This window comes from Pimephales promelas, chromosome 17 (genome assembly GCF_988280905.1).
Source record: "Pimephales promelas chromosome 17, fPimPro1.hap1.1, whole genome shotgun sequence".
Lineage (NCBI taxonomy): Eukaryota > Metazoa > Chordata > Actinopteri > Cypriniformes > Leuciscidae > Pimephales > Pimephales promelas.
The window spans coordinates 15,532,673-15,548,164 of NC_142785.1; the positions used below are offsets into that span (position 1 = coordinate 15,532,673).

At 37.5% G+C, this 15,492-nt stretch overlaps 1 protein-coding gene across 2 annotated transcripts in view; it reads right to left on the reverse strand.

The window, feature by feature from the left end:
- itga3b (integrin, alpha 3b) overlaps window positions 1–4,253 on the reverse strand; it is a 51,648-nt gene extending 47,395 nt beyond the window's left edge. The window contains exon 1 of one of the 2 annotated variants that reach the window (XM_039664754.2): window positions 3,854–4,253. In XM_039664754.2, coding sequence (XP_039520688.2) covers window positions 3,854–4,023 — 170 coding nt within the window. In that variant the 5' untranslated portion in view covers window positions 4,024–4,253. The remainder of the gene's footprint in view (window positions 1–3,853) is intronic. The other variant, XM_039664755.2, reaches the window with a different exon arrangement.
- Between the last annotated feature and the right edge of the window lie 11,239 nt (window positions 4,254–15,492).

The following is a 15,492-nucleotide window of genomic DNA, read 5'->3' on the forward strand; positions in this document are numbered from 1 at the left end:
GTTTGGAATTTCCACTTTGTACATTTATTGTACATTTATACAACAATTGTACATTTATACAACAATGATGTATTAAAAACTGAACAGCTTTTCCTTTATTTTCTTTTTCGCGTACAGACGACTATGGGTCCGCGGAAATTATTAAAAATGAGAGTTATACGCTTTTAGTTGAAAATGGTCTCTTGAGAACGGTCCCTCGGTATCGTTGTTTTTGTTAATAATTTTTTTAAATGTTCTTTTTTCACTTTCATTTTAGTTAAAGTTTAAGTAATTTTGTTGCAGGTTTTTGTCATTTTATTTATTTATTTATTTTTAAATGTACGTATCTATATAGATTGTATTCCTTTTTATTGGTTTTATTATTTTTTTTTTTTACTTTCAGTTAAAATGAAGTAAATGAGAAATGTTGCCTTGGCAAATAGCTGAAATAAAATAAGTTAAAGTTTGTTTAATGTATTTAAAATTAAGTTAACGTTTATTTAATTTCAAGTTACAATTTTTATGGTTTTTGTTTGAGTTAAAGATGATAACCCTGAGTGAGGCACACCATGTCATTCCCTGAAAAGCAAGTCCTTCACCTTTCTTGTCTCTTATGTCTTCATTTCACACTAAAAGCTCTAAAAGCAGTGTTAATGCATGTTGTAAGTGTCACTGACTCCTGCATTATTTAAATCTTCACACTCCTCATACTCAACTAAAACCATGATCTAATTCCTGACTCTGTGGTGAGAGAGTGCAGACATTTGGTTTTTGGTTGTAAAATTTAGAAAAGCAGATAAATATATTTGTCTCTTTTCATTAAAAAAAGCCTCAGTTTGAGCCAACACATTCCATCTCCCAGGATATGCTGAGAGAAGAGAGGGGTCTGGGAAGTGTCCTGCTAAGACAAACATGGCCTACAGTAAATAGAGATTTGATTAGATCTCTTTCATAAGATGCATCAATGCCCTCATGGGATTTTTTAATTACATTTTTTTTTTTGTTTAAATATTGTAAAGCATATTTTACCCAACCCCCAAAACAAATCTTCTGCTCGTTTCTATAGCACAATAATTAAAGCTAAAAAAAAAAAAATGTTTCATTTAAATAAACCAAAATAATATCAAATATATGATCAGAATAATTTTCCTTTAAAATTGTACATACATTTAAATCTAGTTTAAGTAATTTAAAACTAATTCTACCATTCTATTTTACAAATTAACTTTATTCAGTTCGCTAAAATAAATGAAATATATAGTTAACATCAACTAACAATGAAAAATCTATAGTATTTATTAATCTTAGTTGATGTAAGTTTTAAACATTCACTAAAACATTACTAAAATCCAAAGTTGTATTAGTTAATTTTATTTAATGGACCGACTTAACATGAACTAACAATGAACTAATGTTAACAAAGATTCAAAAGGGCGTTAACCAAAGTATTAGAACCTTATATATATATATATATATATATATATATATATATATATATATAAATGGCATATACATAAAGTCAGAATTTAGAACTTTAATTTTTAACTTCAACAATATTAAATAATCTTTATAATGTATTAAAAAATAAATTTGTTGTAATTTGTAAAAATACAATCTCATTTTCATGATGAGATGGACTGCACTGCGCTCACTTTATTAGCTAGCCTTTCACAAGCCAGCCTGCTGTCAGTTTTATAGCATGTAAAACATCTTTTCTAAAGGGTAAAGGGTTTATTTAGATGGCTGTTAAAGTGAACACAGCTGGCTCTTCTTTAACTGCCCATTATGTGCCCATCTAGCCTTCCTAAAGATCCAAAATGCCATTTTTGTACCAATGAACCCACATGCTTGAGTGATCGCCGTCACTGTGACCATGTGGCCCCCTCTCATGTTTCAGAGCCTGGACAATATCATGCTCCCCAGACTGCAGTGCCCATCGATCCAGTCCTTCAACAATAACACTGCATTAAGTGGCAAATTTATAGCAGCCTGATGAAGCAGAGAGGCCAAAAAAAGAAGTGATTTAGGTGATTACATTCAAAGCAGAGTCATCATCAGCAGAAACATGCGTTGAGGACATTCCACAGATCTTTGAAGTGCCTCCTTCAGGGCTTGTATAGATGAAACTAGATGATAGGCTCTTAATTAGCAGGAAATCACAAATAAGGAAAGAGCTTTTTCAGGGAACTCCCTATGATCCCACAAAGAGGCATGACAGCTTCAGAAAATACATCAGCGATACATTTTCTCACTAAAGAGAGGTGCTGACCCAAATTTGTGTCACTAATTCTGGTATTCTGGTACTATGCTTTGATAGATAGCAGCAAGACATTGCTGAGAATTTTCCTTTTGAAAGCAACCACAGAGAGGGCAATAGGTTTATCAGGAGCATAAACAGTCTCTCCAGGCAACAGGTTTTACCGGCACAGGATATGAGGGAATGACAAAGCTCTGCCGAACAAAACCTTACTTTGAAGCAAGAAAACGGAACACTTCTGAAACCAGATATCATATTAAAGCAACTGTAAAAGTCTAAAGAAAGTAGATTATGGTTATCCGATAGACTGTTTCCTGTCTTTATGAAAGCACAGCCAGCTTTAAATCCATGTCTTGAGGTGTAGGCCTTTTTTTCTTTGGCATAGTGAGTCAAAAACAGGTTCATCTGACCCATCTGAATTAGGCTACTTTGAAGATGCAGGCAATGCTAATGATAATGAAAAGTTGCATATACTCTGTCTTCTCCAGCTACTGTTTTGACTGTTCTTGGTGTGAACACCCGGGCTACTTCACTGGATTTTTTTTCAAATGACCTTAACAGAACTAGAACACTGTGGAAATTGTGATGCAATATACACCACTAAAAGAGCTTGTATTAGGCTATATAAATATTATTTAAAAAGCTGTCAATTATTGAACAATTTTTAAATGAGCCTAGTAAAACAGGTCAGAAATGTTAAGTGGTGGTGTGGTATTAAATATTAATATTGTACCATACACTGTTGCATAGTGCTGAATGATTATTTATGTATGTCATTACCCCAACAAGCTTTCCCTGTGGTATCATTTCCAGAAGAAACAGAAACATCAAGGTGTCATGGTTGTATTTTTTGTTAACGCTTAAGAAAACTTGACTTGCACATTGCTGTCACGTATAAAGTAACTCAGAATGTAACCGGCCTATAACTGAAATAAAATACTGCAGATAAAAAAGCTACTTAGCGAAGGTTGCGTCTCGCAGTAGCGTTAAGAGGTCCGATTCATTTTAGCCAGTTGGTTCGTTTCAATGATGCGAGTCACTGAAGAATCAATACAGATGCGGAGGTTGCCGTGCTTGTGTGAACAGCTGGTTGTCGGTTCCTTGTCCAAGATGGTCTACCAGCTACAACAGCTGTTTGGATCAGCCAGAAATCAGCAACCACGCAGAGCAATATTGTTTACAATAGCCAATTATTAAGGAAATTATTTAGAAATATAATACTCGAGATTTGTATTTTTACCTTGTTAGTTTTACTATTGAATCGCCCCTTATCGTATAATCATTAATACAAAAATAGAGAATAAGTAACGAAAGCTGGTTAGTTAGACCGAATCATTTAACAGAATCGGCTCAAATAAACAATTCGCGAATCGGAACCACTATCACTGCAGGTGCGAAAGAGGTACGTTTTTTTTTTTTCTTTCTCTCTCTCTCTTTAGATGCGCACAGCTAGATGAGCTGCCATGTAGAGGGCATACACATCTAATGGTTTGTAATTTTGAATTTGTTTAGTCATTTAACGTAGGCTATTCCTTATTCTAGTCTGTTTAGATCAGCTCAGAAAGACAGAAATCAATATGACATATATCATTCCGCAAAGCAACTGAGGGTACTTACAAGTTCTTTGTCTTTTCGGTCTGTTTATGCAATGCAACAGAAAATCCAAATAAACTCCCTTTGGTTTTTCCTTCTTTGATGACCGGGAACTGCACGTCAATGTTAAATCCAGTGTTCGTTTGAATCGCGTAGATTACGAATACGCACAAGTGTAGAGACTTTCCAGCCATGTTTAATATTCCCTTCTCTCTCTCTCTCTCTCTCTCTCTCTCTCTCTCTCTCTCTCTCTCTCTCTCTCTCTCTCTCTCTCTCTCTCTCTCTCTCTCTCTCTCGCTCTCTCTCTTCCACTTGCACAACCAAAACCAATAAGAGTGGACTGGTCAATCATGTAAGCGTCTCCCTCTCTTCACACTCTGGCACTGAGCTGTAAGGTGTTTCTGGCTGTTCTCTGTTCCCCGCCTCCACTTTAGTAGTCCACAAATAGAGAACTAGAAGTGTCCCACTAGTCTGATAAGGGGAGAGAGTCCTTAAACACCCCCCCCCCCCCCCCCGAGTTTCAGTCGGTTTATCTTGAGAGAACATGTCCAAGTCACGTTTGACAACAAAATCTAAGGGGAAAAAATCTTGTTATTTTAAGACTATAAAATTACTTTTTTTTTTTTTTTACTTATGGAATTATTTTCATGACAATTAAGCACATTCCTTAATAATATAATATGACAATGTTTTTTTCTGCAATAAAATCAGTAGGCTATAACTAAATACTGTCATGATGCATATGAAGAGTTCAGATGCAAAAGCCTCTAAATGCCATTTGAAATTTTCTTCTTTAATGATGATTTTTATCAAACTTGTATATTTAAGTTCAGTAATTTCACTTAAATGGCAATGATAATTACCTATTGATTGTTATTTAAGTGAAATTACTGAACTTAAATATACAAATTTGATAAAAATCATCATTAAAGAAGAAAATTTCAAATGGCATTTAGAGGCTTTTGCATCTGAACTCTTCATATATAAATACTTTATAATTCAATAGAAAATAAATCATTTTGCATCATTGATCTAACAATAATTGGGTGAAAATGTGCATAATTGTCAATAGCACAATGGATTTGCCCTAAAAGGTTTGGATTTCCTAGCAAAATTGTAATAAAAATAGCAATTTTTTGATGAGATTCACCCATTTATTTGAATGTTACAAACTTAAACTCAAAATATATTCTTCTTAACAACATTTAAAACTGGACATTTTTCAGAAAGCAGTAAGATCCAATGTAGATTCACATAAGATTAGCTGAATATCAGCCTGCTCGTAATAACCGTAATAATAAGCTCCTCATGAGAATAGAGACTCAATTGGAGCAGAAGTGCCCTCACACAAGAGTCCTGATAAGAGCAATTCTCAAAAATAGACCAACGACTGATCCCAGGTCATCCCCAGGTCTAACTAACTGAACATAAACCAGGGAGGAAGCAACATTCAAAATAACATTACCAGAGATATTCATCTTAGTTTTATGATTACGTTTGCCTGCTTGTGTGTTTGGGACAAGGCTTGATCCCACGTGTGTCAGGGATCTTAAAACGCCACCACCCTCTAATTCTGACCTGCCTTGTCATGCCTTGGAGTTTCTCCTCCCTTTTTCCAGGGAGGTGGGGGATGGAGGTGCGGATGGTTTTTTTGGGGGGAAGAATTCACCATCTGAACTGAAATAATAGCTTTTAGATAGCAGATCACAGGAACATGACAGACTGATCCAGCTTCTGAAACAGGGAGGAAGACTCCAGCTCGTGGGAAAACACAGCAGCAGATATGAGTCTCCAAGCAGATCTGAATCTATTAAAAAGTTTTTTGTTTTTTTTTGTTTTTTTTTGCTACTGGTTTATATTCCCTGCTTTTTGGACCTTCTCGGATTATCCTTAAGCCTTGAACTATGCCCATGAAAGTTGTTAGACTGCTTTAGAATTATCCATTTAGGGTAATGCACTGAACACACTCAAATATTTTTGGCAAAAATGGAAATGGCAAAGCACAGGGCAAGTTGACCACACTACAGAGATACCCCTCAGCTCCAGAAAATTGTGTTTGGGGTAAAGATTTTCATATCCAGCCCATTCTCACTCCCAAGGCGTCACCTAACTGACGCCTTGGGAAGCATTTGGACATGCTTCAATATCTGACGCTTTAGGCGCCCTTTAGCGTCAGTTAAATGACGCCCTAGGATCGCGTGTACCCTACCCCCACCCCACACCTAAACCTAACCGCGTCCTCTAACAGACGCTTTCCTTTAGCGTCAGTTAGATGACGCATTAGTATCGCGTCATGTAAGTGACGCTAAAGGGCGCCTAAAACGTCAAATATTGAAGCATGGTCAAAGGTGACGCCTTGGGGTGAGAATGCGTTGTCATATCAAACAGGTATAACCAGATTTGTTCAACAGCCATGAAGGACACCTGAATTTTCACAAGGTCGGTTAACAATAGTGCTCTACTTTTCAGAGCAAATAGGCTTTTGTTTTTTTGAAAATTGAAAATTAATCTCACAGGCAAATGTTACTAGTTTACAAGGTGGTGATATTGTGTGAATTCGTACAGTGTGATTCATACAAAAATGTAATATTTTTAGAAATAGGTAAGCATGAAGGTCCACCCCTGAACGAAATTGGACAAATTCACACGAATATGCCCTTAATTAACCAAAACGTAAAATATACATACAAAGTGCCATTAGATTGCGTTGAAACATGGTGGGAGTCAACACCAACTGTAAAGCATACAGGCTTGTAAAATGGCCTCAATACACTCCTTCCAGCTCTTCACCGCACCTGAAGCAACCACACATATATATCTCAGTCTATTCAGCCTGACAGATGATGTTACCTGCTCCACAGTGAGCTCTGTAAATCTAGTAGGGGGCTCTGTTCTCTCTATGGACACAGATATTACTCTTCCCCATGACAACAACATTTTTACATATGCATGAAGGGAATGCTGAGCTGGATCCGTGAGTGTGAATATAGCGACACAAATGACTTGTGGATTCATTGTTGATATAAAAAGTTGGATATTAATAGCAATATGTTAATGGTTAATTAATTGTACAGTTCTGTAACGACAGACATGTCAGTTGTATTGTTTCCCAAGCCGAGACTGAGTAAACCAACACCAGTCTGACTAAACCAACACCAGTCTGACTGCTCTCATGAAACAAAGCCCCCTAGTACCCTAGGGTTTACCACAGAGTCTGACCACAGTACATACTTGGATGTAATGAGTAATATAGCCTAAAGCACCCTTAATTCTAATTTAATGTCTCGTTTTAACTCATAAAAGTGTTCTACCCAAAGATATTGTCTATTGTCGACAAATTAAAGAATTAATTTTGAACGAAAACATAAATGCTGTGATTTCTTTATGGCGTTCGAATCTATTTTTCAGTGCACTGTGCAAAATACTGTAAGCAACCAATGAGAATTACACTTTTAGTCACATGCAGAGCTCCTGTTTTTACATAAAAGTTCAACTTGGTGGTTCTGATGAACAGAAATGAATGGGAAATGTATGATTTTTAGAAAAGAAAATATGCACCAAAGATCCATTCCCTAAACATAACTGTCAATGGAATAAAAGCAGATCAGAGGAGATTGTATAAAAAAAAAAAAAAAAAAAATTAGCCACCAAATTTGGCAAATAGTTTAGAAATTGCCAGGAGAGTGTTGAAGATTTAGCTCTAATCTAAATTAATTTAGTATAAACCACAAATCAAAATGTAAACTAACACTGTATTTCCTTTTCCCCCTGAATAAACTGTTTTTTACTGAAGCTTCTGGTTTCACAATCATGGTTCATTTAATATATCAAGAGTCCTAGATCTCTGCTAATAAAAGTCAGGAAACGAGAAGCACAATTACAGTTGAAATATTGGAAAAATCAGTTCTCACAGATGTCATTAGTCGTCATGAAACTAAATACATTATATATAAGCAGCATATGAGTTTGGAACACCATGAGGGTGTTTAAAGGGATTGAACCCTCAAGTTGTTCCAAACCTGAATGAAATTCTTTCTCCTTGACAACTTTAAGGTGAGTAAATTATGAGAGAATTTTCATTTTTGGATGAACTATCCCTTTAAATAACGCCAGAAACTACATTTTTGGGTGAACTGTTCCTTTAAATGCTAGAAATAGGAGAGATACTTGACTAGAGGAATTCTCTTGCCCAAACATCTTCTTCTAGGCTGAAGGACAATGCGTACCTTAGGGCCATTTCTCAGTGAGATCACTTTAGCCAACATAAATGAAGCTGAGAGGGAGAAATCTGATCTCAGATCAGTTTAAGGCTTGTTACGTTTTTCTTAAATGGAATTGTCCTGTTGACCCTTGAACCCCATGCCCTATGACTATTTCTTTTTTAAGGGTTATCAGTTGTTAATCCGTTTTAGACTGTCAGTTGGCGTAAACAGGATTTTGTTTGCACCGTCCAAACAAAAGAGTTTGAATAAAGACAAAAGCAGTCAAGTCAGAGCAGTTATTCATTGCCACAATAAATATGAGAGCTAACATTAGAGTACATTAGTGCGCACCCCCTTTTTCAGTGCTGGTTTCAGAAGTTTTTTTTTTTGTTTGTTTCTTTTTTTTTTCATTTTCCCATAGAGATTTTAAAATTGTCTTTGGTAAAGAGTTATAAGCCATGAACCAAGCCAATCAGCTATGAGAAGAATCATAACACTACAAACTTTGATTTGAAGCAAAAAGTTTTTTTTTTTTTTAAATGTAATTGCTTTAAACATTTTTTAACCCATTTTAACCTTAATTTATACACTCACCTAAAGGAGTATTAGGAACGCCTGTTTAATTTCTCATTAATGCAATTACTGTATCTAATCAACCAATCATATGGCAGTTGCTTCAATGCATTTAGGGGTGTGATCCTGGTCAGTCTGCTGATCTCCAAATCTCCTGAACTCCAAACTGATGTCAGAATGGAAAAGAAAGGTGATTTAAGCAATTTTGAGTGTGGCATGGTTGTTGGTGCCAGACGGGCAACCAGGGTCTCCATGACAAAGGCAGGCCTTGTCATCTAAGTGCGGACAGGAGTGAAGCCACTGACTGAAATTTTGAAATTATTTCACAATTTGCTCAGTAAGTAGGATTTTCATGCACAACCATTGGTTTGTAAAGAATGGAGTGAAAAGGGAAAAACATCCAGTACGCAGCAGTCCTGTGGGCGAAAATGCCTTGTTGATGCTAGAGGTCAGAGGAAAACTGGCCGACTGATTCAAGCTGATAGAAGAGCAACTTTGACTGAAATAGCCTCTCATTACAATCAAGGTATGCAGCAAAGCATTTGTGAAGCCACAACATGCACAACCTTGAGGCGGATGGGCTACAACAGCAGAAGACCCCACCGGGTACCACTCATCTCCACTACAAATAGGAAAAAGAGGCTACAATTTTCAAGAGCTCACCAAAATTGGACAGTTGAAGACTGGAAAAATGTTGCCTGGTCTGATGATTCTCGATTTCTGTTGAGACATTCAGATGGTAGAGTCAAAATTTGGCGTAAACACAATGAGAATATGGATCCATCATGCCTTGTTACCACTGTGCAGGCTGGTGGTGGTGGTGTAATGGTGTGGGGGATGTTTTCTTGCCACATTTTAGGCCCCTTAGTGCCAATTGGGCATTGTTTAATTGCAACGACCTACCTGAGCATTGTTTCTGACCATGTAAAAGAGCTATTTTTTGGACACTCTCTGATTGGTGCACTTTTCTGTACAGCATTATGGGTAATGTAGTTTTCCCCCAGGAATTCCACTGTTAAACACGATTATTTTAAAAATAAATTTAAATAATGCAGGCTAATGGCTTCAGCAGAAGCAAATACCATGGATTACCAACCTCATAGCTCACAGTACGTCATAAAGGTTTTTGATCAAAATCATTTTCCTTATGGAGAAAATTAATGGAGTTTTTCCTTCCAGACCGGAACCCGACAGTTGCACTCTATACAGTAATGTCTAAAAGAAAGACAGATTGCGGCTTCCTCAAACAATGATAAAGCAAACATTGTCTGGATCGGTGGAAGAGCAAATAATCTTGATCTACTTGACCTCAGCTCATATCTTTCAGAAGCAAACCAATGTTAAAGTGAATTTAATCCTTTGTACAGAACAGATTCCCTGAGCAAGTCTGCAGTGCGTTACGCTTTCATAATTCCGGTCAGTGGCTTTACTCCTGTCCGCACCTAGATGACAAGGCCTGCCGTTGTCATGGAGACCCTGGTTGCCATGTGCGCAGTGCTCTCCAAATATGAGAGCACTGAGTTCTTTTAAAGCCCTGCCAAGTTTTCCAGCTCTAGTGTGACCTTTACTGCTTCACTGTGCTGTATCAGAGAAACTTTACATTGTGGCAACTTCTAAATTAAAAAAGCATCAGACATGACAATATAATCTTGTAATGTGAATGAGTTGTATTAAGATTGTTGCAGAGGAATGGTTACTGTTAAAGGCTACAAGTGAAGGACAATGAATTAAATCTTCTGAAAGGCTTTTGCATTTGTGTATATGCCATAAAGGCTGTGCTTTTTTCAGACACTTGACTAATTCAGATATTGAATGAAATTTGGACTATTTGAAAATATGACTCAAATGTCACCATATTTTGAGAATGGCACATTAAGGCAATACTTGTGAAAGACAGTATGTTTCTCAGCTCCACACTGACAATGTAACAGTCAGTCTGTGGCAAACAAAGAGCTCAGTCCTTTAAGGTCAAGCAGGTCTAATATCTGCAGCTTCAAGGTCACCAAGATTGCAAATAAAATCACCGGTTTACGGAATATTCACATCTGCCTTTGGTCAGTCGGTCAGTCTCGCACTAAACATGCCATTGATTGAGCCAGTGAACAAATTCATGATCGTGACCATAGAGAAACTTTACAGGAACTGAGAGTTAATACCTTACAATTGATAAGTGTGCAACCATAATTTATTATGAGCATTCATGGTTATTATAGATCCTGTTCTGACATGTCTAATCCACGTATTCCGGCTTAGTTCATGTATTTATTTGACAACAAAAAGGCAGTAAATCAATAGGAAAGTGTAATCCAGAAAAAATATCCACAGTGTTTTCAGAGCTTTGAAGCTTTCATGGTGTTCTGCACTGGTAAGATAATACTCTGTTTGGAAAATAGTTTGTGCTTTGGTTCAAACTTTCTTTATCAGATAGTTTTCAAGACAATCATAGAGAAATGCTCTTGTGTTCCTCTTTGACCAACTGCCAGTCTTACAAAATAAAAAAATTGGTAACACTTTAGTTTAGGGCTTTAGTTTTAGTTTCTCACTAACTGGTTGCTTATTAGCATACATATTACTATGATATTGGCTGTTTATTAGTACATGTTAATGCATTATTCTGCATAACCATTCTACAAGTCATAAACCTACCCAATACCTAATTTGAACAACTACCTATTAATAAGCATTAATTGGGAGTTTATTAAGGCAAAACAGTCTTACTCGTAGTCGAGCCAAGCTCGGACCCCATCATTTTCGTTCGTGACGATTTGCGGCCTACTCCAGAAGGCCACAGTGTGAATTATTTCGGTTGTGGCCAGTTTGACGATGACGTTGTGTCTACGGCGGCCTAACTTAAAGGCGATTTGTGTGGCTCTCTCCCTCCGAGCGGACAGGAAAAGCACACTTCTCCGTCCTATAACAAGCTGTTAGACGTGGTTACTTGTGCTGTAAACAAGCTGGGGCTAGATTGGGCCAGCGAGCCTGCTGCGGATTTCACCACCATCTCAAAAATGGCGGATCATGACTATGCGGCAATGCCGACCGTCAAAGAGACTCACTCTCGCTGCCCATCTCATGTATTCTTTGGCTCCAACTTGGAAATCGTGGCCCATGCTGCCATCCAAACCATGTAGAGTTACTTCCGCTTTGTTTGGGAAATCCTATATGGCCACTGGGCAGGCAGCAGCCTCTCCTCATTCAATGGCTGTACTTCAGGTCTATCAAGCAGACCTGCTTAAAGAGTTGAAGGAGAAGGCTTGACTCCAGAGGCTATTAAAGAGCTCAGGTGGGCCACTGACTTGGCGCTTAGAGCTACCAAGCACACTGCCCAAGCAGTAGGCTGGTCCATGGTGTCGGTAGAGTGCCATCTTTGGCAGACATTTACTGACAGGAAATAGATAAGGAAAGAGAAAAGGCCTTCCTGTTGGATGTCCCTATGTCCAAGGACGGTCTATTTGACGAGTCTGTGACTGCTATGTTGGAGAAATTCAGAACAGCGAAACAACAGTCTGCTGTTTTCTGCCAGCTTATTCCACGTAGGCCTAGGGAGAGCGAGCGACAACCACCTTTTCCACCAAAAAAAGAACTGGTTCGCAGAGTCGGCGCCAGAGCAGATCTACTGGAGGGGCATTGGGTCATCAGCGGGGGGGCACTGCCGTTTAAGAAATAATTTGACGCAAAAAAAAAAAAAAAAAAAAAAAAACGAAACACCTTTTATTATTATGATTATTATTTATAATTATTATTTGCGAATTTCCCCACCACTTTTTGCCAGGGTCGATGTTGTCCCAGCACTTTTATACATCTCGATCTCGCGGCACGGATGTACCAATACAAATAAATAAAACATATCCGGTTACCTAGCAGAGCATTCATTTGTTAAATAAGAGGCGATATAGCACGCTGAAATGTGTTGGTTTTTAAATCAAGTGATCAAAGTGCTCGGTGACTGGGTCTGTGGTGCTGAAGTGTTCTCTTGTGGCTCGCGCTGCCACAATAAACATCTTCACACGGACGCGCGCTTGATCTGTTGCGGCGAAATCTCTATTCGTACCGGTGAAATCCAAAGTAAAATGCACTCAAACATGTCCCTGCTTGACAACCACTGATAAACATAATCGGTTTTAATGATGGGGGGAAAAAAATAATTATGCGAGTGTGGGTTAGAACCCAAAATCTCTAGCACTCCAGTCTAAGGTTTTACCACTGGACCACTACAGCACTTACAATGAAAAGTCGGATTGGATATATCTATTTCTTCATGTGAAAATTCTTGGCACCAACACATATTAGATCCACTTAGACAACAAATTAAACACAATGTACTATTTAAATAGATTGCTAAACATTTGGTATTGTATAGCCTACATCTGATTTATGATTTAGAAACTGTGGTAGGAGGGGCATCAATGAGCGCTAGGGGGGGCACGGCCCTCGAATGCCCCACCATAGCGCCGACCCTGCTGGTTCGGAGCTGGTGCTGGTTCAAAGTTGGTTCGGAGTTGGTTCAACTTGCGAACCGCTTCAGAACCTATTTGTTTTTCCACTAACTAGAGCGCCCAGGGAACGACGTCGTTACGTCACTGTGTACGTCGCCATACATCTTATCTAGAAACGCTTGAAAGTACAACATTACTTTGGGATTATCTCTAACTCGTGTACCAAGAAGGGTTTAAAAACAATTGAAATATGTAATTCTTTAAATCTTTTCGTTTGATATGTAATCTTTTCTGATAAGTTATGTACCCCTGTCTTGTGTCTTTTTTCTTTCCATTTATTTGTTATATTGTGACTGTTTTCTTCTTTGCTTATAATGTTTTCAATAAAAAAAAATGCAAAAATAGAAACGCGTGCGTTAACTTCAAGCATAACAATTACAAAGGCGGACTCCATCGTGTTTCTGCAAGTGTTTCTCTTAACTTTGCGATTCTATATTATGGTCAGAAAAGATGTTTTAGAACACATATAAACCCGCCCCAGCCCCCGACGTAAGCATGACGTGGTAAAAGAACGGTTCTAGTCTAGCAAAGAGTTGGTACTGCTTTGGAACCAGTTCTCCTGGCCAAGAACCAGTTCTTTGGCTGTCGAAACGTTCCTAACGGATACGTTCCTAAGGTCGTGTCAACCCCTTTTCGTTCCCAGCTGGTGGTTTTGGAGGCTTTTTCTCGTCCAGATTCGGAGACTGGGAGTGATGCACAAACTCTCAGCCTTTGCCCAGTTAGGGCACTGAAGGTCTATGTCGACCGCTCAGCCCAGTGGCATAGATCATAGATTTGGCTCTCGACTCCCAGGTCTTATCTGCTTGAGCGGACACTTCCAGCTAGACACTTCCACGGACTTTCAGGTATTCTCATGTATGTGAAGGTGTTGTGGTATAATTGTTCCCATGGCGATATTCACAGTGTTGAGAGACCTAAAAAGAGAACGTCTCGGTTACTTAACCTTTGTTCACTGCGATACCGGCCTTCCCATACTTGAATAGTGCTTTCTTCTTCATGGAATCTGAGGAAATAGTGCACAGCAGACTAATTTGAAGCATAATAGGGTGGTGCTAAGCGCTATTGGCCAATCAAATTGGCGTGATGGCTTAAGGGCTTCAAACATTTGTCCACTCCAAAGGTCTTCCCATAGCGATATTTGTAGTGTCTCGTTCCCTACTCAGGAAACAAAGGTTACATATGTAACCGAGAAGTTTTCAAGCATCAAAACAATCAGTGTAATACAGGTTTGAATTGTTTTTGTTGTTTTTCAATACATTAGATTACATTGGGTTAACAGCTGAGGCTCTAGCTTTTTCCCACTGGCTCCCAACTCTGGGTGTGTGCTACATGTGTTTAACATATCAGGTATTGGACAATAGGGACCTGTTATGTGATACATGTTGTGAGAACTGTGTGAGGAAATCACATCACACTGTTTCAGCCCACTTTCTGTACATTTACGACTCTCTCCAATCCCCCCTCTGTGTGATCATCAATGCTGTGTCTGGAAAAAAAAAATCTTTTTGTTTTATTTCTTATAATTATTTTTTGGTTACATTTTATAGTAGTTATCTTTAACTAGTATATTACATATACAATGTTAGTGTACTTGTTCATGTTGTATTGCAAAGCTCTTTTGCTGCTGTTGAAGAGGGATACAGGTAAGGTTAGGGTGGTATGGTTAGATTTAAGGGTGGGTTAAGTAGGTGTCAACAGGATAATTATAGATATAAAAAGAGAATTACATCCAGGTATTTTTTAAGTACAATGCAAAAACATATATGGTCTCAATAAGTCTATTGTATCATATGATTCATTAAAATGTTATTACATAGTAGTTAAAGACACTTAACATAAAGTGAGACCGATTTTTGTAATAAATCCATAATAAATTATAGTCATTATCATTACAAAATATGTGGAATTAATTAGCTATAATTGTTTATCAAATATAATGAGATGTATTATTTGATTTGATATGTTTATTTAAAGGGAAATGTTAATGACCGGGACATAATAAACCTAATAAACCTAAACTAGGTCACTGTGTTGTGCACATTCTGTTGTTTATGATAACAAAGGAAACTCAGAAGGATTTTGTCTGACCTTCATTTTTGGGGGATCTGTGATGAAGCAATATAGACTGACAAAAATTGCTGCACAACATGGTGAAATAACAACAACAACAACAATATATATATATATATGTATAATGATATAATTATAACAATATTAACTAATAGTAGTAGTAGTAGTATTTTTTACACATTTAAATTAAACATAAGAATTTATTTATTTTTAAGACTTTTATTTATTATTAACAACTTAAACCCAACTGCCTTTTTGCGTTGTGACCCCTGTTTAGATATCAAAACAGATTAGCATTTTTTCATATCTATTATATTTTATT